At 41.6% G+C, this 25,633-nt stretch overlaps 1 protein-coding gene across 2 annotated transcripts; it reads right to left on the bottom strand.

The window, feature by feature from the left end:
• Positions 1-274: 274 nt before the first annotated feature.
• Positions 275-25,176, bottom strand: etv6 (ETS variant transcription factor 6). 2 transcript variants are annotated; one of them, XM_029462068.1, is made up of 8 exons: positions 24,783-25,176; positions 21,454-21,583; positions 7,536-7,700; positions 4,609-4,743; positions 1,992-2,591; positions 1,696-1,838; positions 904-1,004; positions 275-798 (listed from the first exon to the last, which is right to left on the bottom strand). In XM_029462068.1, exons 1-8 carry the CDS (start codon positions 24,810-24,812, stop codon positions 696-698), a joined length of 1,407 nt encoding a protein of 468 aa, XP_029317928.1. In that variant the 5' UTR covers positions 24,813-25,176; the 3' UTR covers positions 275-695. The 2 variants fall into 2 exon arrangements, with proteins under 2 accessions (XP_029317928.1, XP_029317929.1); XM_029462069.1 differs by having other exon boundaries at positions 21,454-21,580.
• Positions 25,177-25,633: the final 457 nt, after the last annotated feature.

Genomic DNA, 25,633 nt, shown 5'->3' with positions numbered 1-25,633 from the left:
AAAGTTCCAACAATATAATGACATTCAATTCTGTAAATGACCCTTCAAATGAAAAGCATATTTGATGAACTGTTGAACTGTGGACAGCATCCACTACTGCTCCTATCTCATTAAAAAACTAATGGTGCAGTACTGCCACCATGTGGACATTGTATGTCTTTCACCAGTCTGTCACAGACTCTTCTGCAGAGAAACAGGAAACAAAAAAGATAAATGTGGTGATTAATGTTCAGGAAAGTATCTTAACTTTTAAGTATACTCCACACTAAGATAATACAGTTTGATCAAAAATGTTTATTCCATGGTGAAAACATTCCTGTCACACACGCACACACCCAATTTTCTTTTTACAAACAGCACAAATTTCCATAGTATAATGCAAGTGAGGAGACAATAAAATCATCAAAGTGACATAAGCTCAAAGTGATTGGCTTTTGCAGTTCATTCGGAAATAAAAAGGGGAACACGTAGAAAGTCTTTTCAGCTCTGTCCATCAGGAAAATCACAACAACAACTGATGTTGTTTTTTTGTCTTTTTACTTTAGGAAAATATCTTCCTAATGCGATCTTAAGAGAGATTGTAATGTCTGTCGTCCACACGCTCCAGATTTAGACGATTGTTCAGGCTGCTTCTGAAAGGCATCAGCGGCTGTAGTAGTAGCAAGAAGTTCATGGACTTGTTTTCCCAGAGTTCCTCAGCATTCCTCTTTGATGTATATTTGTTCGTCTGTGTCGGACTCCAGGTGCTCCAGCCGGTCCGTCTGACCGTTCATTATCTCATCTGGAGTTTTCATGAACCTGATGAACAGATGAGGAAACGAGTTTGGTCATTTATTCAAACTTGTTATAGAATAGACAAAAAAAAATGGATGTAGCCTCATTTTGTTCTGCCTTTAAGTTTACCTGAATAGAAGTCTTTGTCCAGGCTCTTTCCTGATAATGTTCAGTTTGTAGTAGTGTCTCAGTGCTCGCGACATCTTCTCGTACGTCATGTTGGTCCTGTTCTGTAAGAGGTAGGAGAACAAGAGTGTCATTAATAATAATAATAATAATAATAATAATAATAATAATAATAATAATAATAATAATAATGGGGCGTTACTGATCTGCAGAATGACACAGGTTTTTATAGATCTTTCAATACTATGTCATTTATAGCTGCACATATTAATGGCTTGGTCATGTGATAGCAAACAATTCCCTTTTCAGAAATCCAGCAGGCAAGAGTTTGTTGGCCTTAAAACCAAAACAATGAGCTAAAGGTGGCCAAAATGCTCTGCGGACCATTTGTGAAATGAATAGTGAATCGATCCATTTGTTGTCGCTTTGAGCACAACAAACTGAGTTCAATCTATTTCAATTATATTAGAGAGAAGAACATCTGACTCCCTTAGTGCATGTTGACGTTGCAATGGCGATAATAAAAAATTATATATTGTGCATAAAACATACTAGCATACAATCTGCGCTACTGTAGATGCAAGACTTCGTTCGGTTGCCTTACTAACGTTCGGCTCAATACTTACTAACCTGCTCCGGACCATGTTAGGTCTGTAGCAGAAATGACCATGCCGATATAGCCATAAGAGAGAGCCACCTTCGTGACATTGAAAGCTCTGGCTTTAAGCTCAACATACCCTGCTAACCCACTAAATCTCTGCTTCGTAGTATACAGACTTCTGGTGTGTTGTTTACCTTGTGATTGCCCCAGAGCCTGGCCAGGCCGTTGGGGTCCATGATGCGGAAGACTTTGCTCTCCGTATCTTCCCAGCGGATGTAGTTCTCGTACCTGCTGTCTGACAGGAGTTGGTAGACGTAGTCCCACAGCAGCCTGCAGTCTGCAAAGACACGACAGGGGAAACAGTTTGTTTTACCTGTGGTGCTTAAGGATAGGAGATAAGTAAATATAGTACTGCTGTCTCTGAAAGTATCTTCTCACATTGTGACTAAAGAAAGCTTTAACCTTTAACCTTGCGAGGGCTAAATCTCACCTGCTATCCGTCCGATGGGTATTTGTTGCTCTTCTGGAGGAGACACGGGCATGATGACGTGGTTCCTGTAGAGCACCTCCTCCTGCTGCTGCAGTAGATGCTGCTGCTGCTGGGAATGTGATATCTGATGATGGTGGCCGTGACCTTTGCCCTCACGTCCGTTCTCGAGCGTACCCTGAGACGGGGGTCCACCGCGGCTGTGCCTGAAGTCCATGGCGGCACCCCCACCACTCCTGCTCGGGCTGAGGAGCAGGGGGTTCATGATGGCACTGGGAATGAGCTGGATGACGCGAGGAGGGCCCGCCTCCTGGCCCCCAGGGCTGCCCGGGCAAGGGGCATCTCGCGGCGTCACGCATCGGCCGTTGGGCGCAGCAGGGGACACCGACAGAGGGTACATTTCCTCGGTCGGGTGGTGGTTGCTGTCGGGCAGCTGCGAGAAGGCCTGGAGGTGGTCTTCATTGGCTGAGCGGGGGTGGCTTAACTCTGGAGGGGATCGCCTGGTGGTCTGATGGTGGGGGGAGCGGGGGCGATGGCGCAGCTCGATGGTGGGTGGATGCTGGGGGAGTGGCTCTGTACCACGCGGTGCTCGCCGTACCGTTTCTGGGTTTACAAAAAAAAAATCTATATGTGATACATATCTACAACTGAGTTACACAGCTGAGACGGTCAATTCATTCTTTTTCAAGCAGAAATGTTAACGCGTAACGGTTCCAGCTTCTCAAACACAACAATTTGCCGCTTTACTTTGTCTTGCATTATATTAAAAATAAATATCTGTCATGGCAAATGTCAGATGGCACCACCTAAATCCATAAGCCTTTAATTAAAGCCTTTGTTTTTGTCGCTCAGTGCTCGTTTTTGATTTTGCTTGGTGATACTTCGTCACTCTGTTTCTCGACTTCTCTGTAGCCGTTTGACTTTTTACAGCCTGGCCTCTGTTTATTTTGCTCTAGAGAAGTTTGTTTACATAACTGCCTCCAACCTTTGTCGAGTAAAGACCTTTTAAAATGGACCGCAGTCTCCAGCATATGGGTCCAACTTCTTCTTTTCAGTGAAATGAACTTCACTTGTCAAATACATTTGAAGACATCACTCTCAGCTCAAGGAAATCATGATGGGAGTTTTTCACTCTTTTGAGTGGAGACCATTTTTTTTGTGTTTGCCATACAGGTGTGCCAACAGTAAACACATGTTGGCTAATAATAGCACGGTGAGAAAGGAGCAAGAGTACAAGGCTGTGACCAAATCTGACCTCCACAAAAAAAGTATCTACTTAAATGAAATATAAAATGTATTATTGTTTTTCAGGACTGTGATATTTGCTTGATCTAAAATCAAAATGTAGTCTTTAGTCATTTAGAGGTTTTCCAACTTGTGCAGTAATTTGTCCCCACTGCCAGTAAACGTAGAAGATGCTGATTACTGTTATTTCCTGGTTTCTTGGTATTCTGGCTTCACACAGAAAAGACCACTAGGTGTCACTAAAACCCTGCAAGTTAGACTCAGAACGCTGATTGTTTTTAAAGAGTTTCAGTCTGGTTTGTGTTGGCAGTAGTGGGCATGTTGCTCCGATTCCTTAAGTCACAAGCAATGGAAAAAGAAAAGAAAAACGTCTACAAAGTGCCACTCATAACAAGGAAGACAGTGGTGACAAATACCAGTAAAGCTGCAATAATATGCCACTGGAACATGTTGTGGTGTTGTTTTATAAAGCAGCGTTTCCTTGTGGAGCAGGTTTTACTGCTACAACATGTGAAGTTACTGCTCCAACCCATCTGCTTGTTTCCTCAGATCGGAGCCAGAAAACACAGTCAGGTATTCCACTGAACACTATCATTACTTCCTTGCAGTTAATGTTTGATTTTTTTCCTCCAAGAAGTTTTTGATCTTTCACCCCAACGTTCCACAAGTGGTGGTTCAAAAATGACATGTACAACTCCTATAGACATCTCTATTAACCCCTTTCATCATTAGCAATTATTATAATTGTCATTAGCATAAATACTACATTTGACATAATGTACATGTAATTACAATATTTAACAAGTGACTCAGTTAATTGCGTATGTAATTATTTAACAAAGTATCTTATATTATAGGATCAAATTAGCATACTTCTACCAGCTAAAATGAGATCTCTGCTGGGGAAGTTTTGTTAACAACTAAGTCACTTTTTATATTATTACCTCAAGTAATACCCCACAAAATACCAATTTACCACACCTTAAATGTCATTAGCTTAAACACTCAGCTACATTATTTTAGAACAGTAACAACATTTTACAATAATAATAATATAAGTTAGCCTACTTTATATTCACTCAGTGGCCTTTTTTTATAGGTACACCTTTACAATCTAATGCACTTCAAGGCTACATATCTGCCATAAATTCTACCGTGACAAATATAATATGCAGTTTGCAGTGGTGTTGTACTGGACTACATTATATTGGGTTTATCCCAATACCTCTAACTCGCCTCCTCGTTTCCCTCCCTTGCGTCTCTTCCTCGCGTCTTTATTGAAATGATTTCATCCATCTCTTTTTATTCATTGGAGTCAACGTATTATTTCCGGTCCCGCATTTGTTTTCATGCAATAAACGTTTATTGGACTGACCTTCAAGCTTCAGGTGCTGCACAGCGCTTTCAGGCAGCGAGTGGAAGGAGTTCCCGGGGAAGTAGGCAGACGGGTAAAACACGTGGGGCTTCCTCTGCTTCAGGATGTGCTGCAGCAGCTCGTACAGGACGTCCCCTGCAGATATGCAAAAGGTCAGAGGTTACCATCGGTAGCACCTTGCGCCTGCATAAAGATGGGAAAGTAGTGTTGGCGTCAGCCACAGAATCAGGTTCCCCCTTCTTCTTCTCTTTCCAGGCAACGGGGTGCTTGAGCAATAATGGAAGAGTCTCTGAGGAGGCAGACACCACGTTAGAGTGACCTTTCCAGGACAGGACGTCATAGCAACTCAACACTTGTTTGTTATTAGAAAAACATTTCCTAGATATTCCAACACCTTGCCTGTAAAGCTGAAGAACATGCGTTTCTACATCGGGCATTGCACAATACTTAGTGGCCTCGATGTTGACACAAGTAAATGGGTCGTCGCTCTATATGACCCCAGCGTTCTCCTTTTAAGTGGTTATAAAAGTAGTGGTGACACCAGGCACAAAGCAGGAGCAGGAAGTTCACTGAATGATTAACAGATGTTTGTTTTGCCTCAACAACGCCTCCTCTCCCGGTGTAACAAAACATTTACACGGTTAACAAATAACCCCAGGTACAGTGGTTGTGATTTATAAAAAAAATGAAAGTCTACCACACACAAGGCTTACCATAACAAGGAAATTATTCTCATGAAGGAAGTGATGAACACACACACACACCCCTTTCAGTTCTCACTTTCTAGTCATGTGGTGTCGCAGTGTAGGGGAAAATTCCCACTTCCCGACGCTTTAAAGTTTGCTTTGATTCCGGAAATACTAGTTTTCACATGTGTCTAAAAATCTGCCTTGAGTGTCGTTTTACAGTTAGTCAGAGCTGATATATGAAACACCCTTCTTTTTGGCTTTACATTTTTTCACCATTAAACATTTTCTAAAGTCTAAACGCGTAGCTGTGATGTGGCTCGACAAACTGTGTTGCGGGACGTGAGGTTAAGACGTTCCGAGGAAAAATGGTTTTATACTTAGAGCTTCTACAAAAAGAAACTATGGCACACACACACATCCAGGGACTGATGGGAACTGCACCCTTACAATCCCCAAAAAGGAGGAAACAGACACATCACAAGCCAAAATATTTTTCTCTGTTCCCTAAAATGACGTTTTCACTGATGTCACTGACAACAGGGCCAAAACAACTACTAGGGTTAAAAATGTAATCAATATGCAGCTTTATGTCTCCAAAACCCTACGTTTACGCTTTTACAACAAAATAATCTCAGTGTCACATTGAGACGACTAAAGACAACTAATAAAAACCTGCGATGATGAATCACATTTTCCCTTTCCCCCCTCCACCTCAATTTCTTAACAGGATGTGAACGTTTTTGCAGAGTTGAAATGGAAACACGAGCTTGACAACAGCTGTCAGCTGGGCCACATCTCTCTAGAACTGCAGATTATTCCTCACAACGTGTATTAACATTTAAAGGGACACGTTGTGGTCTCTTATTGCAGGAAGTATATACTGAACAGAAAAAACTCACTTCCTGTTCGGTTTTCCGGAGGATTAAAAATGTTTTAAATAAATCAGTGTTACTAATACATTAATAAATACCTTATTAATATAATGTATACTAATACTTTTAAGTGTGAAATAAAATAAATAAAATCTGGAATTTAATACATAAATAAAAATACAAAAATTAAAAGAAATCGCTGAATTTAAAACATACATTTAAAACATCAAATTAATAAATAAATAGATGTTAATTCATTGCAACATAAAACATTTTATTTTTTATATGTACAAGATCATGCAGCTAGCAAACATCAGTAGCAGCATAAAGCTCAGCTTTAAATACACAAATAAAGAAGTAAAAATTAATTTCCTGTTATTAATTAATTAGCTAAATCGATTGATGTATTCATTCATCGGTTTATTCTTTTCTTCGTCAATAAATGTTTTTCTGTGTATATTTCAGCATTGATTATGCATTCATTTTTAATCCTCTGTCCTCTGACCATTGTGGACATAAAATGACCTGTAATGACATTGTCATTTCTTTCCAGGCTGTGTAGGGTTGAATCCATGACTTATCTTAATATTCCACAACGCTGATCACTCATTCCATCCCACTCTTATGACTATGTCATCCTGAGCCACACAGCACTGAGTTCAGCCCTGACTGACTGTGGAATGTATCATTTCCAGGACATGCAATCAGAAATTGAATCCAGTTGAATTTCAAAATATAAATCCAAAACTCTGCAAAGGAAAACACTTGACTTCTTATGCATTATGCTCACAGGCCCTGTCGCTAGCGTTGCCGGGGCAACAGTTGAGGTTGGTTTGTACTTCCTGATCAACCGTCCCCTACTTCCTCCCCCAGCAGCCTCGCTGTAACAGCTGCCTGCCTCATACTGCCGCCTTCCCTCCCTCCCTCCTCTGCACTTTATTGATTTTTTTAAAGAGTGTAGTTTTGCTGTAAACACATTGATTTTAAAGCTACATGTACAAACAAACTATAATATTGGTCTAAACTACAAAGTGCAAAAGCTGATCAAGGGTCAGTGTTTGCCCCAACCATGTTACTAATCAAGTGTTTCACTAATCTGAGGAACCCAACCTATCCGTTTCCAACTGCATTTGTTCCTATCAGTCTTTTTTTCCCTCAGCTTCTATTCATTGCACCAATTTTCCATGATTTCTTTGTTTCCATGATCTAAAACTGCTACTTGGTAAATCCTGTTTTCCAGTCTGGCTCCTGCTCCAGTTGGACTAAAAGGACAATCTAATGAAAGCGTAAAACTTTTCACTGGCGTCTCCAGTTTTCCCAGCCTGGAATACAATCTCCAAGAAAGAGGTGGAAAGAAGGAAAGTACCGGAATGGGGGGATCGGTAGCGGAAGTCCTCCTTGGTGAGCAGCAGCAGGGCTTTGCCGTTCATTTGGAAGGAGCCGCTGGTGATCGGCCGCAGGGCGAACTCCTTCTCGGCCCATCGCAGCCACTGGGCCACGTCATCCCTGCTCCAAAAGACTGGCTGCAAACCTGAAGAAGATGGGAGAAAAGAGAGATGAGACAAGGGTTTGGTAAAGAAAGCAACAAAGTGGAGGTGATGGGGAGCGGAAGGAAGAATAGAAGGATGAGCTCAGAGGAGAAGAGGCAGAAGGATGGCGGGCGGGGGGGGTGTTGAGGAAGGAAGGAAAGGCAGGAAGGAGGGGAGGGTGAAGGGGAGGGAGGAAAGGAGGAGGGGAAGCGGGGGAGAGGAAGGAAGGAGGCAGAGGCAGTAAAAAGGATATTGAGGAAGTGGAGATAAAAGCCAAAAGGAGTGAGTGATTACGGGAACGTCAGCAGAGATAAAGGAAAAAAAAGATGAAGGAGGAGACAGAGTCAGAAAGGGAGAGGGGGTTAGAATAAAAGATTAGAAGATGATAGGTTAAGGAAAGAATACAGAATGAAGCACAAGGATAAAAAAAAAGGGGAAAAAAGCATGAAAGACGGTCAGACTGTTATTTTTATTTGATCTGTCATGAGCTGTGCTGCTCTTTTGTAAACCCCCGACAGGCACATCAGAGGACGGACAGTTTATTAGTTTGTGTATAAACGGATAAAGACACATGGAGGGAAAGAGAGCAGAAGAAAACAGAAATGACAGTATGTTTTTTTTTGTTTTCTTCCCCTCCCTCACACTCTGAAATGTTTCTTTTACTGCCGTGGGAACACGAGTGTAAAACATCTGCACTGGTGATCAACAAGCATTTCAAGGCATCAGGGAAAGACTGTGAAATTGAAAAGAAAAACACAACAGCTACATTTAATCTGAGGGATTTTAGCCTTAAAAACGTTTCTCAGATCGGCTGTGAATGCAGAAATAATCCTGGCGACAAGAAAACTCAGAATGTATTGAGGGAAATGAAAACACCCCCATGTTGAAAATGCATTTGATTATAAATTTGCCCTGAAATACAACAATTCTAGATAGGCTTGCCACGGTGTTCGGGCCTATACTGATTATATTACTTGCCCACCAACCCCCCTTTTTTAAAGAAATTAAACCCATTTAACTTATTTTCGCATGTCAGTTCCCGCGTCAACAATAAAAAATTAAAAAACACACAACACCACGCAAATTGAGTGCCGCAGGGATTCGTATCAAAAAACAGTAGACGAGACAGCAAAGTTCAACGTTTTTAGAACTTGGTTCGATTCCTGAAATAAAGTCTAAGTTTAGGAGATTTCATGTTTTGTTTTACGACATAAAATACGTCAGTAAATACCCCACTGGTGAGCATTGAAGCTTTTACGTGTCCTAAAAAAAAAAAAGGTTGTTGCTTACAAGTGGCTAATTAAGACTACTGAAGTTGTCGGGGACATTAAACGTCATGACGCCGAACACTACGCCAACGTTGAAATAGAGCGTGCGAGTATCATGAACTGTTGTTTGCCACAGAGCAATAATCCAAATTCCAAATTTGAACCAGGGCGATGCTGATTTCCGGGTTGGGCAAGAAAAATATGTCATCCCTGCTAACCTAAATAGGTTAACTAAGTATGCAAGGATTTTATTATTGTAGCTAACCAGAGCTAGGCTTCACTATACCTTTTTCCTCCTCTTTTACCAACTGTCTTATTTATCAAATTTGATCATGAGGTTAATTTTCAACCACTGAGACTTTTTCTGAAATGTCCTCAAACTCTGATATTCTTGATGTTGTCTGACAGAATGTATATATTTAGGGTTACACATAAAGATCTTTTGACCCTTATTAATGCCGATTAGGCCTAACACAAATACTGCCAACTCATCGTATCATTTTGCACTCTCGGTGTAACAATCAACAGTATGACTCAGACCCCCCCCCCCAACCCAACCCTCTCTTTTTCTATCTCCCTCTCCCTTTCACACACAAAAACAGACTTGCATCAGTGTACGGCTACGATCAGAACAGCCATGACACCCACACGGAGCATAACTACTCATTTCTTACATCTCACTTATCACATTGCCTCAAACACTTCCTCTGGGAGTCTGACAGCTGTTATCTTTGGCCGCCAATGTCACTGTCACACAAGTAATAGGAACCTTGTGCTTGCTTTCAGGCCTCTCCTCCCTCAGCTCCCCCAACCCATCAAACAGAGGAAGTTTTCACAGAGAGCAATCAATATAAAATGAAACCCTGTCTAGATTGTCGGATTCCCATTTCTTCCCTTCCCTTCTAGTCCTCTATATTCAGATAGTGGCACGAGCTCTGTCGATAAGACCCGGGAAGGCCTCGGTTATCTGAAGCACAGCTTACGGCCTGTCAAGCTCTGACCCTCAGCTTGTCAACAGACATCCTAAGAAAGTGTCAGGGAATGGGATACAGGTGTTTCATAACCACAGGAGCGAGTGATGGGCGGATAAGGAACTATCGTTCACTGGGTTTCTGATTCTTTCAAGGGATTGGGTTCTTGGCCACAGTAGAAATCATAGCGAGGCTACATTATCTCTAGTCTGTTTGATATGGTGTATGTAAATATTATTTTGAGATTTGTGTTGTGAAGTGCTAAAATGAGTTTTTCAGCATAAAATATGTCCCTTTTGTAGCTGACTTCGGGCTTAGATTTAACTGGACTATATAAGAAGAATCCATCTAGGATGTACTGGAACACTCCCAACAGACAACATCATTGACTTTCTATCAATTTTGAATCAGGCTGCCATCTGCACTGCATGCACCAGCTGTACGTTCGTCTCTCGTGGCTGACTTGTGAGAGCAGTGAGGCCAGGGCGGGCAGCAGTGCAGCCTAGGTCGCGGGGTCATGGCTGCGGTATGCTCTCTCCAGAGCCAGAGAGAGGTGCTGCTCTGCCAAAAACCCTCCGAGATCCGGTCTGCCGGCCTCCGCCATCTGCACAGAGCCCAAAGGAGGAAGCAACGAAGGGAGCAGGAGGGAGGAGGAGGAAGAAGGGGGCCCAAACAAACGTGTCCCACAACGCACTTTGGCAGGAAGCAATCCAGCGTGGGCTCTGTTTCAGCACAGGAAACTTCCTGCGGTAAGGTTAGACAGCGACGCCGGGAGCTTTATTAACAGACAGCAAGATGGAGATGAGAAAAGGAAGAGTAGAAACAGAAAGGAAAGAGCGATGAGAGCAGCAGCGCATAGTGTGTGAGGACGGGGGGGGGGGGGTATTTGGAAAATACGCTGGAGGGCTAAAGAAAGACGCAAAAAGAGGAAGGAAAGTCAAAAAGGAAGGGAAACAGATACTAAGCCAGTGTTCAAGTAAAGTTTACAGAGTGGGGCATCGTGCTCAGCCCTGAAATCTTGCTCATATCTGATTCTTGTGACTGTTCATACCTTTTCTGGGATATAACCAATATCTGAAGCTAAGCCTGCAAGCTAGTTCAGGCACTAGCTTTCAGTCACACTCACATAGAAGACTCTTGTAGCAACATTATCCATACGGGAGGAAGTGCATCTATGATGCTTAAGTGTTTACTGCAGCATGGTATAAAAGGGAACTGGTACTGCGTTTGTTGTTAGCAGGTTGCCTTAACGTCTACCAATGAACTTCCTTCATAACGTTGACATTCAAATTTTCATGTTTTCTGTTCATTCATTCAGTCTGTATTTCTGCACAGTTGCAGGTAAAGATTAGACTACACTCCTTTTTATTAGTATTATACTATTTGTAGATTTAGAGTCCAGTAAGTGGCCGTGCAGGATTGTTTGCGACTCATGTGATCCAGATTTGTTGTAAAAAGCTAGAGGTTATCATTTCCAAAATTCACAACATATTTTATCCAAACAAAATATTCGATTTTAATCCACATTTCGGATTAATTGACGATTTATACTCATTTAATCCGATAAATCCCTTTATTCAAATTGAGGATTGTGTTTGAGGATTTCTTTCTTTCTTTTTTTTATAGTTGCTTTCACATGATCAGCGGTAAAATAGCGCCACGCTGGCTGTGCCGTTAATTTCCTATGGAGAGAGCGGTGTCGCCCGACTATGCGGAAGCGGTAACCTTGGCGTGGCGCACCGCTCCAAATTGCCTCTGCCACTCAAAGTTCTAATTATTTGAACTTTGACCTTGTTGATTGCTGAGATACCAAACTAAGCAGCTGCCTTCACCGCAAGGCTCTGCGCCCTACCTCGCTCTGAGATCATTTCCTATCATGGGAAGGCAGCTTTCGGTTGATGGCGTCATAAAATATCCCGACAGGCATTTGAAGCTTCATTAGTCAAACTTAATAACCCATATTACACAAAGATGAATTCACAGTGATGCAACAGAAATACTCAAACTTTCTCTCCGTCCATTGACGTGTCTTTGTCCTTCATGCTAACATTGCTCATCAAGCTGCCAAAAACTATGACGGTTGGATATATGTGAAACACGAAGATATATTGGCAGTCGTGTCAACGCTGATCTGATTTCAGCTGTAAAACCTGAGTCACGTTCCAGTTGTGAGTTTCTGGATCGTATTTTGTATCTCACATCAGTGAGATCTAGACAGAAACTGATTCTAAAAAAAAGATGGAAACGTTCTATTGGTGTACACATACACACACACGCACACGCACACACACACACACGATCCGATAAATGTTGTCCTTTCTGGTTGTTTTCTGTCACAGAATCTTGTTACAGATATGTTGAAGGTTGCAAGAAGAAAGTCAATTTCAGTCTTCATTGTCATCAGTATCTGCCTTTGTGGAATGTATCGATTCACAGTGTTCCTGAGTGTGTGTGTGTGTGTGTGTGTGTGTGTGTGTGTGTGTGTGTGTGTGTGTGTGTGTGTGTGTGTGTGTGTGAGTGTGTGTGTGTGTACATTGAATAAAACCCTTAAGCACGACAACAGCGGGATCCCGAGCCCTTGACTAAACCGTGGGCTCCTAATCCTCTCTGATGACGCATAATTTTCACTTTGTGGTTTCTCGGGCCCCCGCTCATGCACACTGACACACATGCACAAACAAGAGCGCACAAGTTGCCACGGCAACTCATAAGCGCTCAGGATGAATGAAGGGGAGAGGAGGATGAGATCACTGGTATCTTGTTTCGTTGTTGCGGTACAGAAGCCTTCAACTTCCCCTTGCAGCCAGACGAGTTAATGAGGTCCGTCCTGCTGTGGAGCTTTAGCGGTCCCGTTCAGACTCACCGTTTTAGCTCTAAACGTCCCACTAACACTGCTGCCATGCTGCTTATGTTTCTCTCACCCAACTGAAAACTGCAACGCCTGCCTCTCGATATCTGTGACTGACGAAAGTTGGCTTTTAAGCGTAACCCCCACCATGTCCTATTTTAAATGGGCAAACATTGTTCAGAGTCCACGCACAGTGAAGATAAACAGACATGGTTGATTTCTTTCCGCCTGTTTCTGATTGAGAAATTATCATTTTGTCACTGGTGAGTCACCTTGTAGCTATTATGCTCCGAACCTACTGCGTGAGGATCTTGAGAGCTACTGGAAGTGTTGAAATCTTCCAACTAAAAACCTACCTATTCAGCCAGGCCTTTGATTAGGAATGGTTAATAGACATTTTTAATATTATTCTATTCACTTATTTTATTTTTATTATTTTATCAAGCACTTATTTCCTTGTATTTTTGTTTAACTTTATTTTATTAATCAAGATTTTTATTTCACACTGTTTTACTACTATTAGTTATTGTTGCTTATAAATTATAATTTTTTAACTTCTGTCTTATTTTTGTCTTTTCTTTTCAGTCATCTGTGAAGCACTTTGAACTGCACTGGCCGTATGAAAAGCACAATACAAATAAAGTTCGATTGATTGATTGATTTTAAGTTATGTTGCTTATGTTATGTTTGCACGCTAACTCTAGTATCTAAGTCTTCTGATTAGCGCAGTAGCTAATGTATCCCTGTGTCTCAACTACATAATAAATGCTCATTCTAACCATGTTTCAAGTATGGAGTGCTTTCACATTGGACACTAATTAAAGTATATATAGCTAGCTTTATATAGCATTTGTACGTAGTTAAGAATTGGGCCATTTAGAAGAAGCTATCATTACAAAGTTTGCACTAACATCAGTTGTTCTGCTAGCTAACCACATAACTAATTAATATGATAGCATTAGCCACTAGTGTAAATTGGGACACTGCTTAGGAGCAGCTAGTATCAATGTTAGCATTAACTTTTTGCTAGTTAACCTGAACAGCCTGTTTACGTACCTTTCTGAATGGATCTAGAGCCACACAACAAGCTGTTTTTAGTTCTCTGTTTGGTAGATATTTAACCATTAAATTAGATTTTCAGATTTTTCCCTACCACTGGTTGATGAATGACTTGAGACGATACAAAAAGTCTAAATGTGAGCGCAAAGATCTCAGTTTCAGGTCCATTTTCAATTAGAAAAGGAATCGTTCAGCTTCAGCTTTTGTAGTGTGTCACACATTTCCCCTCTCTTTATTTGTGAAGCTGCAACAAAACTGCACACCTGCTGTTTTTCCGAGTCACACTTGAATCTGAAAGTCTCAGGTATTGTTTCCTTCAACACTCTAAATATACACCTAAAATATAAGACCAAGGATTTTAGCTTAGCCTGACCTGAATGAAGTATAACTAAATAAACTGAAAATGCAGTGCTGCATCAGTAAAGGCTGGGACTTTGCTCTCCAAACTCAAAGCCCCTTAGTCACTCAGTTCTTCGGTAAATGTTTGCCTATTCTCTCGGAGCAGAAGTAGGCGGATATTTGGTCTTGCTATCTCAATAAAGAAAAAGGGTTTTCATTCTACAGACAGGAGGAGGAGAAGGAAGGAGGAAGGAGGAAGGAGGAAGGAGGAGGAAGGCTGACCATGACCTTCTGACACCCTGACTCAAGGACATGTGGGTATGAGAGCTACACATTTCCACAGCTCACACACTATTCATCTCCATTCAGGTGGGTGCGGCAGGGGAAAATCCACACACACACACACACACACACACACACACACACACACACACACACACACACACACACACACACACACTTTTACTTTTCAGTCAAGAGAACCTTCCCCCTTCTCTCATATTCATCCTCCGCTTCCTCCACCGGCATGCACGTGCCTATCCCCGTCCAGCAAACCTGGACTTCATCCAGTCAAAACAAACATAAAACAGATCATCAATCACACGGAACTTTTATGGCCAGGAAGTAGCGCGACCTGTTTTTGATCGCTTGTTGTTGAGTGCAGGAGCAAGCCGGCTCTTGTAGGTTAGTTCCTGAATCCAGCGTCAACTGCCACTCTTCCTTTTGTTCAGGAGCCAATTTTTTCTCTCTTTCTGTTTTTGAAAATGCAGAAGCTTCAAAGACATTTGTTCACTTAATCAAAGGACCCTGCTTGTCTGAAACCCACACACCCTTATACTATACTCTCTTCTTCTTCTTCTTCTTCTTCTTCTTCTTCTTCTTCTTCTTCTTCTTCTTCTTCTTCTTCTTCTTCAAGTCAGAGTTTTGTGCAGTGATCACTTTTACTGCAAGGCTTCCCATGGGAGTGTTTCACAACCTTTTTTTTTCTAAAAACAATGTTTACTTATGGACTCTCATATGTCTACGACCTGTAAGGAGTTCAACCAAACCACTTCTAAGATTGTTTCTATTAAGTCATTTTCAGAAATAAACCTATACATGAACTATTTTATGCTGCCAAACACTGTTTTAATTTCCCCACATTGGGAACCATTGGTCACTGATCTATGTAGATTTTGCAGAGCTAAAGAACTTTGAATGAGGGCTAAAGTGGAAACCATACCCTCATATTGGAATGTCGTCTTCACCTTTCTTGGCAAGTGTTCAACTGTGTGGGGTTTCAACACTGCATTTCCCAGAATCACCTGCCAATTAAAGCCCAACTGATTGTTCATGTCAATATCAACTTACTAGTTACAAGGAGTTCATGCTAGCTTGTCAGGAAGGAGGCTGAATAAAGTTAGGCAGCATTTTGGCGAGGGATGGACATATTCAAAGGGGTCACTTGCTAATCCAATGGGGCAAAAATCCTGCAGTTCTTTGCATGCAGTACAAATGGGTTATTTTTGCCTATTCTATAATGGAGTATTTGAATATTTCTGCATGCTGGTGTCCCTAAAAAGTCTTGGAATTGCATAATTTTGCTATTTCTAAACTTGACCTCATTGTATAAAATGACCTGTTGGGACCTCTGGGGTAATCATTAAACTTTACAGCCACAAAGTAGAGACTGAGGGCTTTCAGAGGATATACGGCGAGGAGTTTCTGAGCAGTTTCCAGAACAGAATTGCTCGCCATTCAATCGCAAATGTCTCCAAATGTCAATAATTACTTAATTAAACTTTTTTTTATGACTAGAACAACAAATTAATCTTCAGGTTCCCAACTTTCAGATGATGTACACCACCCCTACCCCTCAAAGAAAAAGGGGTGGAATGGCAAGAGGTTAAGTAATCTCATCATGGGCTTGGGAACTTTACATTTTACAGAAACAGAAAGATATTGTAAAAATAAAAATTGCACTACAGACTTATTCTAAGCAAACACAAAAAAACTCAAAAGGTCAGTGTGTTTTTTGCGAATAAATGACAGCTCATGGTCAGCTGCCTGGTCTCATAAAAATCCGATTTCCATAGTCAGTTAGTCCAGCTGGTGACATTTATTGCATCTGCCCATCTCAACTGCTATCAATAAAAAGGCAAAAATGTCAAAGTGTATGATTTATTATTATTATTATATGTATTGTATCTTTTTCTGCTTATATAAAAGCAGTAAAGAATATTGATTTCAAAAACATCTACTAGAAATAAAAGTATATGGTTTGGGGTTTTGGAACATATTAGGGACTACAAGTCAGGATATCTCAGCTTGTCCCGCTTCAGGTTTAAAACAGTGTTGTCTGCTGTTTGCCTGTTGATGAAGTTTAAGTTGCTGTATGTGGTCTGTTTACTGCTCATGCTAACACCCCCAGCATCTCTTTTTCTTTCCCTTATTCCAAACATGTCGGAGATATAAAACACATCATTGCCAACCACCAAATAAGTGTTTATGGATATGTATCAAAAGGAAAAGCATTTGTGCTTTTGTGACTTTTCCTATTAACGCCTGAAATCAACACGTCGCCAGTAAGAGTAATACGAGTGTGTGTTCATTGTGATGTTTAGAGTAAAGCAACCCCCCCCCTCCTCCGCTTCCAAACGGCATGTGGAGTGTGTCGCGAACAGGAAGAGAAGGGGGCTGCGCTCAGCTCACTCGCTGGCATGTGAGAACAGTTTCCCTTTCAGAAGAGAAAAGAGAGCGAGTTCAAACACACACACACACACACACACACACACACACACACACATGCACACACATAACAACAACAACAACATTTATTCAGGAAGCGTCGTCTACCCACTCAGGAAATTCCTGAGGACAAGGGCTGCTTCCAGGGGCAGGAAATTTCCCCTCAGAAAGACCAAACACTCACACAACATAAAAAGCAGTCATGTACGGTAATACACACACACATACACACACACACACACACACACACACACACACACACACACACACTATACACCTACACTACCTCTGGCAAGCTTTGCACAAAAGACACAAGATTCACTCACACTCATCCACCCACTCGCACAAGCATGCATAGCGCAAACCCAGCTGTGAGCACAGACACACACACACACACACACACACACACACACACACACACACACACACCAAGGAAACCAGTCAGTCTTGTTTCCATGGACATGGATTTTTTTTTTTTTTTTTTTTTTTAAATCATCCAGAAAAATATTTTTACTCTTGCAGCCACTCTTCTTTTGTATGTCATGCATGTTTGTTGTAAAATAATACTGTAACACTTTGTGTTTTGGACCTTTTAAATAATTCAGTGTTTTCCCACTGACTAGAGTTGCGTCACGCTCTGAGTACGTGGGAGCCATGTCGAGCGATGTTGTCTGGATTGCGATTGAATTAAAAACCTGACGATTCCAGTTCGTGGTGGCGAATTCCCTCCCAGGCCTTTTGGTGTTTTTCTCGCTTTTGACGTAGACAAACAAAAATTGACAGCACTCCTCCGCTTGCTGTTTAAAGCTGCATATGTGTCTACTCGCAGACTAATACTGCTGGATGATTCCCGTAATGACGTGTGTCATGGGGATTTTTTTTTTTAAAGCCACAAAGAAATGTAAAAGAAATTCCTTTGAACAATTGCGTAATTTAAGTGCTGACTTCTTGGCCAGGTGGAAAAGAGATTTATATGTTGGTTTTTACATGGTTAAATAAAGGCCTTTAAATGTCTTAGTGTGGCTCTATTTCTTGAAATGCCCTCTTTAAACATTAAACGCCACAATAATCACAAAGTTTAGTTAAGAAATACTTAATACTTTAGATACGTTAGATGAAACGTTTGATACCATACATCTGTCTGTACGGTAAATATGAAGCTGCAGCCAGAAGCCAGAAAGCTTAGTTAATATATATATACACTGTATATGTATTTTTTCCAATATTGTGCAGCCCTAATTTGACTGCAAAAAAATCAAAAAGGTATTTAATGCAAAAGAGGTAAAAGATTAAGGAATTTATCCAAATTTCATAACAATAGGGAGAAAAAGAAAAAGACGATTTATTTCAAATATATCTTCAAACTGACCGCTAATGGGATCAGCCGAAAGAAGAAGAAAGAGGGGTTGTATTGTGATGTCTGACTGAAAGGGTTAAAAATGGAGCCTGGTAGCATTTTTTAGTGTGAGGAGCAGGCTGCAACTCTCCCCGATCTAATCCACTTCCTCCCCAGGAAATGGAGAAGGCGGATTTCTGCCCACACTGCAATTTCCTCCCTCATTCTTTTTCTTTCTGTCTTCCCCCCCCCCCCACCTCTCCTCCTCCACTCTCCTCTTCCTCCCCTCTCCCCCCTCAAGACAGAACTCCCTCTGAGTGTGGGGGTTAATGGACGGCTTGTTTTCCAGCACATGTGTGTTTAGATAGGCAGGAGGAGAAAGGACGAGCAGAGGTGTTCTAGACTGAGCGCTCAGTGACAAAGACATCTGTCTGAGAGTGGATCGCGACCTTAAACTAAACAGTGAAGAGCGAGAAGAGGGGAAAAAAGTGACATTTTCCTGACCTGCAGATGTGCGAGAGTCCTGTCTGTGCGAGGATCTGTGTTTGAAATCTGATTAAAACAAAAAGTAGGACTTCCACATGTGTGCGGATGTGAGCTGACCCATCGGTTTACCCGACAGGAAACTCAACACGGACCTGTTGAGCTTTCTTCCTTTTTTTCTGCAACAATGCAAAAGAGGAAGTGGTCTGAGGGAGTTTCCTGTGCATCTCATTCAGCCTGTACAGCCGCCCCCCCCTACAACAGCCCTAAACATAACGCTTGCTCGAAGAAAAAATAATAATAAACTGGTTAAATATTGACGGACGCATGGACAAAGCAGCTTAGCGTTACTCTTTGAACATCGAGCCTATCTCCTGGCACAGCACCAGCCCCGCCTGCTCTGCGATTGGTTAAGCAACAGTGAGCCAATGCAAACGAACCCAAGTCTCAAAGTGTGTTGCTTCATTGAATTATGAAAAACATATATCAATAGATTTGTTTTACCTGTACTGCCTCACCTACAGACTGTTTCACTTTGTTGTCTCTCTCGGTTCAATTAACACCCGGAAGTTCAGGTAGTGTCAAATTCTGACCAGTTCAGGTTCATCTAACACCTGCAATTTTGTTATACTTGGTGCTTCGAAACAAAAGCCACATTGACTTCCAGTGAGTTTGTTAACTGTCTGATTCCAGCAACTCCAGCTTTAGCTTCTCATGCTGTTCATACAGGTTTAAGCGTGTTTAAGCTGACAAAGCAAGCATACCTAATATAAAATACATTCACTGAGCATTTCTTTGTGTGCGATTAATTCAATGAATTGAATTTTTTTTAACTGTTGTTTTTGTCATGAATGTGAATATTGCCCGACAGAAAAGCAACATCATTTGTCATTCATCACTCATCCAACTCCTTTGTTGACGCGTTTTTAAAAAGCGTGACTATGCAACTTTTGCTGTACGGTTTTGCAGAAGGGTAAATGCTGAAACACAGCAGAAGAGAGTCATCACGTCAGCTCACTGACTCAGTAATGTCAGTTAGTGCCGCTAGATCTTGTAAAAAAAATAACCTTGCTTTTTGGATATGAAAAAAACCAGAGGAATTTTCACCCAACATGTTGTACGTTAAATACATCAATATGGTGCCCTTTGAGAAAAATATAGAGTTTGTTATGAATTTAGTCTTGCTTTAGGAGTTGTTATTTCTGTAAGTCAATTTCAACAACCTGCACAGTTGCGTTATTAATACTCTTTTTTTTGTTCAGGCTTTGGCACAGGAGTATGACTTAACATCGCCTACCGAGCTCTGATTGGCTCACAACAGAAGAATGGCCGTCGTTGAGCACCCGACCTTAAAAGAATCCAAAATAAAATCTGAGATGTTGGAAGCAATTAAAACTCATTTTATTCCATAATAGTGAACGTTTCGCCCATCATTCAATTACTAGTAGTGCGGTTGCAAGCGGGGACTAATTTACCTGTGAGGAGGCTCAAGGACGCCTCTAATTCAATGATCAGAAGAAATGTAAAGTGAACGTCTTGTACTAAATGGCTTTAATGAAAACATGAACCTTGAAGAAGAAAACATGCAGATGTAGATTTATTTGAGCATTAGTCAGACATAATGTTGTTCTGTTTGGCTTTTCCAACTATCCCAACGCTCCATATCCACAATCCAGGGATTTTTCTAAATAATTGGGAATACGTTCTTAATCCTACTAAAAATGTGCAGGGGTCTTGGTTCCCTTGACCAACCTTCCCAATCAGTTTGTCGTTCAATTTTTTTTATATCATTCCGTGTGTTCTCCGCTCTACATTATCTGTACTTGACTACTACTAGGTCGTCCTCAGACGGGCCCTCCATCGGTGCTTCCAGTCATCCCGATCCTCCATGCATCTGGCTAGCTCGCCAGTATTTTCTGCTCCCGCATCTTTCCTGAGTACATCCACGTATGTTATTACGGGACGCCCTCGTGATCGGTGCCCGTGTGTTGGCTCTCACAGCACAAGTTTGCTGGCTGGCAGCTCTTGGTGTCTCTGGCAGTGACCTGCCAGCCTCATTCTGTGACTGCTGTGTAACTGTTCCTGGTTGTTCCAGTGCAATAGGTCTGTCAGTTCTGGTCCAGTGAAAGGGTGTACGGTTCAGGTGTCTGACCCCGGATCTGCTTCAACGCCTCCCAGCTGAGAGGTCCAGCATGACTGGGCCGGCACTCATGCAGTGATAATGTGTATGTGTTGTCATAATTGCATGTGATGGGTTTAAACTATTAAAGTAAAGTAAACTTTTTTTTTTAATTCATGTTGCTGTCTATTGCTTTTGTTTACTGTTCTAAACTCTTATATCGCCACTTACAGAAGCTCAAAGTGGAATGACAGAAAATCCAAAAATGCCACGGTCCCGCCCACACAGTTAGATTGACAGCTGATTGATGAGACAAATACAAATCTGACTTCCCAAATTACAAATTCAACCAAACAGAAACATTTGCAGCGCAAGATGATGGAAAAACACTGACAAAAATCCATTTGTCCTGTGCAAATGACCGACTGATCAATGCGTGTAGGAATCACTGCTCATCTGTTTGTGTGTGTGTGTGTTTGTGTGTGTGTGTGTGTGTGTGTGTGTGTGTGTGTGTGTGTGTGTGTGTGTGTGTGTGTGTGTGTGTGTGTGTGTGTGTGTGTGTGCGTGCGTGTGAGAGAGTGTGTGTGAGAGAGTGTGTGACTCACGCAGGTGCGCAGGCAGCCTGGCAGGCTCGTCCTCCATTCGGCTGGCTGGCCTCGCGGCGGGAGCATGGACGGGGGAGGAAGTGGAGTTTGGCAGCGGGTTCGCGGAAGGACTGAAAGAGCTCCTCTCCTGCTATGAATAGACACAGAGACACAAAGCATGGCTCACAAAGCTCAACGACGCACCGGCCCTGAACCCAAACAGTCCCACGCCAACTCGCCTCACCTTGCCATGCACCCACAACATCGGCTAGCCTTTGGTTTTTATCTCTGTACACGGAGGAGTGCGTGCTTCTAATAAACTGTCATGCCGTGTACACACATTCTGGTAATGCACATATCCAGAATGCCACACATGCTTTAGCACATGTGTTGCCTTGCAGTGCACTGAAGTAACCTAAACCAACCAAACGCTCTGTTTGTAAAGATGATCTCAGTGTCTTTAGGGTTAGGGTTAGAGGCTCAGAAACAACACAGCTGGATCAGTTGATGTATAAAATGTCAAAACAAATTGAAATATTTCCATCATAATATCTTAAAAGTTTGGGGACCTGCACATTTTTGACGTTTTTGCTTGATAAATTAAACATTTTTATCTATAATCCAATTTTTTGCTTTTGTTTACGTTTTGGCAATCAACTACTCATCATTTCAGCCCTATATTTGCAGCAAATATATTTGGTTACGGAACACACGAGGCAGTCTACAACTTATTACTTTCTCTCAATTATTGCTTAAATAAATCAATTAAAACGTCAGAAAACCTACTGAACTAGGCTACAATTACAATTATATGAGAAAGACAATTTGTGACCTACAAGTGAGTGAAAATGACCCATATGGATTTGTGATCTGAAGTTAATAGTAATTACAATATGATGGAAAGGGTTCATTTCAAATACGAGGATAATTTGAACTTTAGAGCAAATGTTTTAGATGTCAGTTCTTCCAGGTGTTTCATTTCAGAGTGGTAAGTATACACTGTATACCTGCATTTAAAATAAGACTAATGCAGTGATAAGTCGGTTCAGGCCAGATGCTGTAGCAGTCTTCCCAATTTTCTTTATCACCAAAACACCTGTTACATCAACCAGGCACAGACCGCACACGTACAACCGTCCATGTAGTATTTGGATTCTTGAAGAACATAAACCCACGCAGAAAGTGTTTCTGCGTGTAATCGGATCGGATTTTTAATAATTAATCACTTAACTAATTTATCCAAAATAAAAGCTGTGCCCTTTCAGCTTCCAAAATATGAGCATGTGCTGCTTCTCTCTGTTTTACATGATTCTAAAAAAGAGATCTCTTTGGGTTTTGGACAGAAAACCAGCAATTTGCATATGTCACCTTTCGCTCTGGGACATTGTGACAGGCATTTCCCCCTATATTTAGACCACTGTATAAAACTAAACGTATAATCAATTATTCAGGAAAAATATCAATTATCAGCATATTTTTCTATAATGAGAACAGTTGTTAGATGTAGCCCTCTCCAGGATAATCTCGCTCTGCAATTGTACACTTATTGAAATTAGGTAATGGTACGAGGTTTTCCAGCTCTGTTGAGTGGTTTCCCTTCCTGCAAATAAGGGCAGAGCATGAAGCCACTTTAGTTTCTTGAGGAAATGAAGCTCAATTTTTTTTTACTTTTCTCCCTCCAATTTGAGCCTGCTGTCACCACCCAGCCACTCTGAGACCTGCACAGCAACTGTATGCACCAGGAAATTCCTGTGGAAGCCGAGCAATAATCTTTCAGTCTTCTATTTCCTCCTCTCAGAGGCGAAGGCTTCTCTTCAACCAACTTTGTAAAAATTCAGCTGTCTTGAAAAAGGTCAGGTATGTGGAAAGGCGACGGGGGGGAGTTAGGACAACGCTTGTGATAGAGACTGCAGAAAAGGCAAAGTGATTTCACAGACTGGGCTGCTGTTTAAAAAGGTGAAGGGGAGTCCTGTCTACTGGCGGCTGTGGTGTGCAGATCACTCTCCAGCATGCAACTGCAATTGTGCAGTGACATCAGACTCAGCAATGAGAAGACATCCCTCATACCGAAACACAACATTACACCGTCATTGTGAACAGCTTGCAGACCTTGACTTCCCAAATAATATTTCTACATTGGTCCTAATAGGACTGCAACTAAATTACTTAAAAAACAATTAACGTTTTGATTAATTTGATAATTTGATAATTAAAAAATGCAAGTCACAAGTGACATCTTCAACTGTCTTGTGTTGTCTGACCAACAGTGCAAAAACAAAACATATTCAATTGAAAAACAGAAAAGCAGCCTATTGTCAACTTTAGTAAAGCCAGAACCAGTAAATATTTGTGTGTTTTGCTTAACTGCAAGACAGAAATAATGTATCGATGATGAAAATTATTGCAGATTAATCGGCTCCTATTGGGACTGGGATCATGTCTGTGCTGCTGCTGATTATTGCCTCATCTCTCACAACCTTCCTCTTCCTGGCGATGCAACTATAGATTACTTTCATTACTGATTAATGAATGGTCATTTAGATTACAAAAGGCAAGGCTGCTGATCAGATAGTTATTGGTTAGTCTATAACAAACAAAAAAATCAAAATATGCCAATCACAATTGTATACATCCCAAAACCAAATCATAGTATTTTACAATGATATTAAAAGAAATAAAAGCAGCAAAACGTCACGCACGAGAAGCTTGATCAAGCTGGAAGTGTTCAATAAATGACAATTAATCGATTATCAAAAAGTTGACCATTGATTTTCTGTCCATCCACCAATAGTATCTGCTCTTAAACAGAAGAAACCTTTCATTTAAGCATTTGTTTAGTTATTTTTGTATATGGTCACTTAAATTGCAGTATACCGAGTTAGTCAATGGCAGTACATACGACACACAATACTGTAAAATAATAGGTTACTGTAGTATAGGCCTATCTAACAGTAAGTTTAACAATCCCTACTGTATTGTTGTGACTGCACGAGAATCCCCTTAAACGCTTTCTTACTGATGCTTCACCTCTCGTTTATAAAAGTGTTATGTCTAGCTAACAACATGGTCGCACACCGGCATTTGGTGACTTTTTGCGGCGGTAAATGAAACGTGCCACCGACAGTCACGACTTCTTCCCATCAGCAGAGCGGAGGCGAACTAAAAGCGTGGAGCCGCGAGCAACAGATGACTAGCAAAACAAACGCGCCTCAACTGAATGGCGCTTCAGCTCGTGCAGCTCGTGAGCTATACGGTAATATAAATCCGTGCACTGAGTACTACACGCATACTACGAGGGACTAAAACCTTAAATGGAAAGTGTCAGCGGGAAACAAAGAGGACGGTGTTACCTTGTTCGCAGCGGAGGAGGGTTCAGACATTATCTCCCGTCAACTTCTCTCCTTGTCCTTCCACTTTTCCGTTGTGCCCTCTTCTTTATCTCCTTCTCTTTCCTATAGGAACCCACACAGCAGCAGCAGAAGCGGCAGCTCGATTGCTCGGCTTGTTGTTGTCGGAGAAGTTGTTTTTTATTCATATAGGCTGCTTTTTCTTTTTCTATCTGCTGGTCGGCTCCATAGCGCGACTGTCGGTGTGAAAACTTCTTTTGTCTGCGTGTGTTTTCCCTTCATATGTCGGCAGCGTGCTGGTTAATAATCCCTTCCTGGAAGAGCACGTCTCTCTCTCTATTTCCCCCTCTCTCTCTCTCTCTCTCGCTCGCTCTCTCTCTCTTTCCCTCTCGCTCTCGCGCTCTCTCTCTCTCGCACTCTCTCTCTCGCTCTCTCTCTCTCTTTCGCTCTCGCGCTCTTTCTCTCGCACTCTCTCTCTCGCTCTCTCTCTCTCTTTCGCTCTCGCGCTCTTTCTCTCGCACTCTCTCTCTCGCTCTCTCTCTCTCGCACGCACTCTCTATCTCTCTCTCATTGATCTGAATGTGTGTAAAACGGCGAAATGACGTGAATTCCCAGCATTGAGCCTTGCCCCCTTTTAAAGGGAAACCCGAAGCAGGAAATCGCAGCAGGTCGCAGTTTCAGACACACATCTAGCAGTCTGAGAGACACACTGACAGACAGACTGCTTTTCTATTTCTTTATTTTAAATCAAAGCTTCATGTAAATGCGGTTACACAACAGGCTAAACAGCCATGCTTTAATTACACAGCATGCAAGGTAAAAAAAAAAAAAAGCTAAGGAGATATAAGAGAAAA

This window comes from Cottoperca gobio, chromosome 23 (assembly GCF_900634415.1).
Source record: "Cottoperca gobio chromosome 23, fCotGob3.1, whole genome shotgun sequence".
NCBI classification, from domain to species: domain Eukaryota; kingdom Metazoa; phylum Chordata; class Actinopteri; order Perciformes; family Bovichtidae; genus Cottoperca; species Cottoperca gobio.
The sequence above is the reverse complement of the archived record's forward strand: the minus strand, read 5'-3'. Positions and strand labels throughout refer to the sequence as shown.

Excerpts from the sequence above, each read along its gene's own strand:
- etv6 (XM_029462068.1), bottom strand. The coding sequence starts at position 24,812 with ATGTCTGAACCCTCCTCCGCTGCGAACAAG. Across the intron at positions 1,839-1,991 it reads ACCCATCGGACGGATAGCAG|ACTGCAGGCTGCTGTGGGAC; the intron begins GTGAGATTTAGC and ends GTGTCTTTGCAG. Across the intron at positions 799-903 it reads GGACAAAGACTTCTATTCAG|GTTCATGAAAACTCCAGATG; the intron begins GTAAACTTAAAG and ends TCTGTTCATCAG.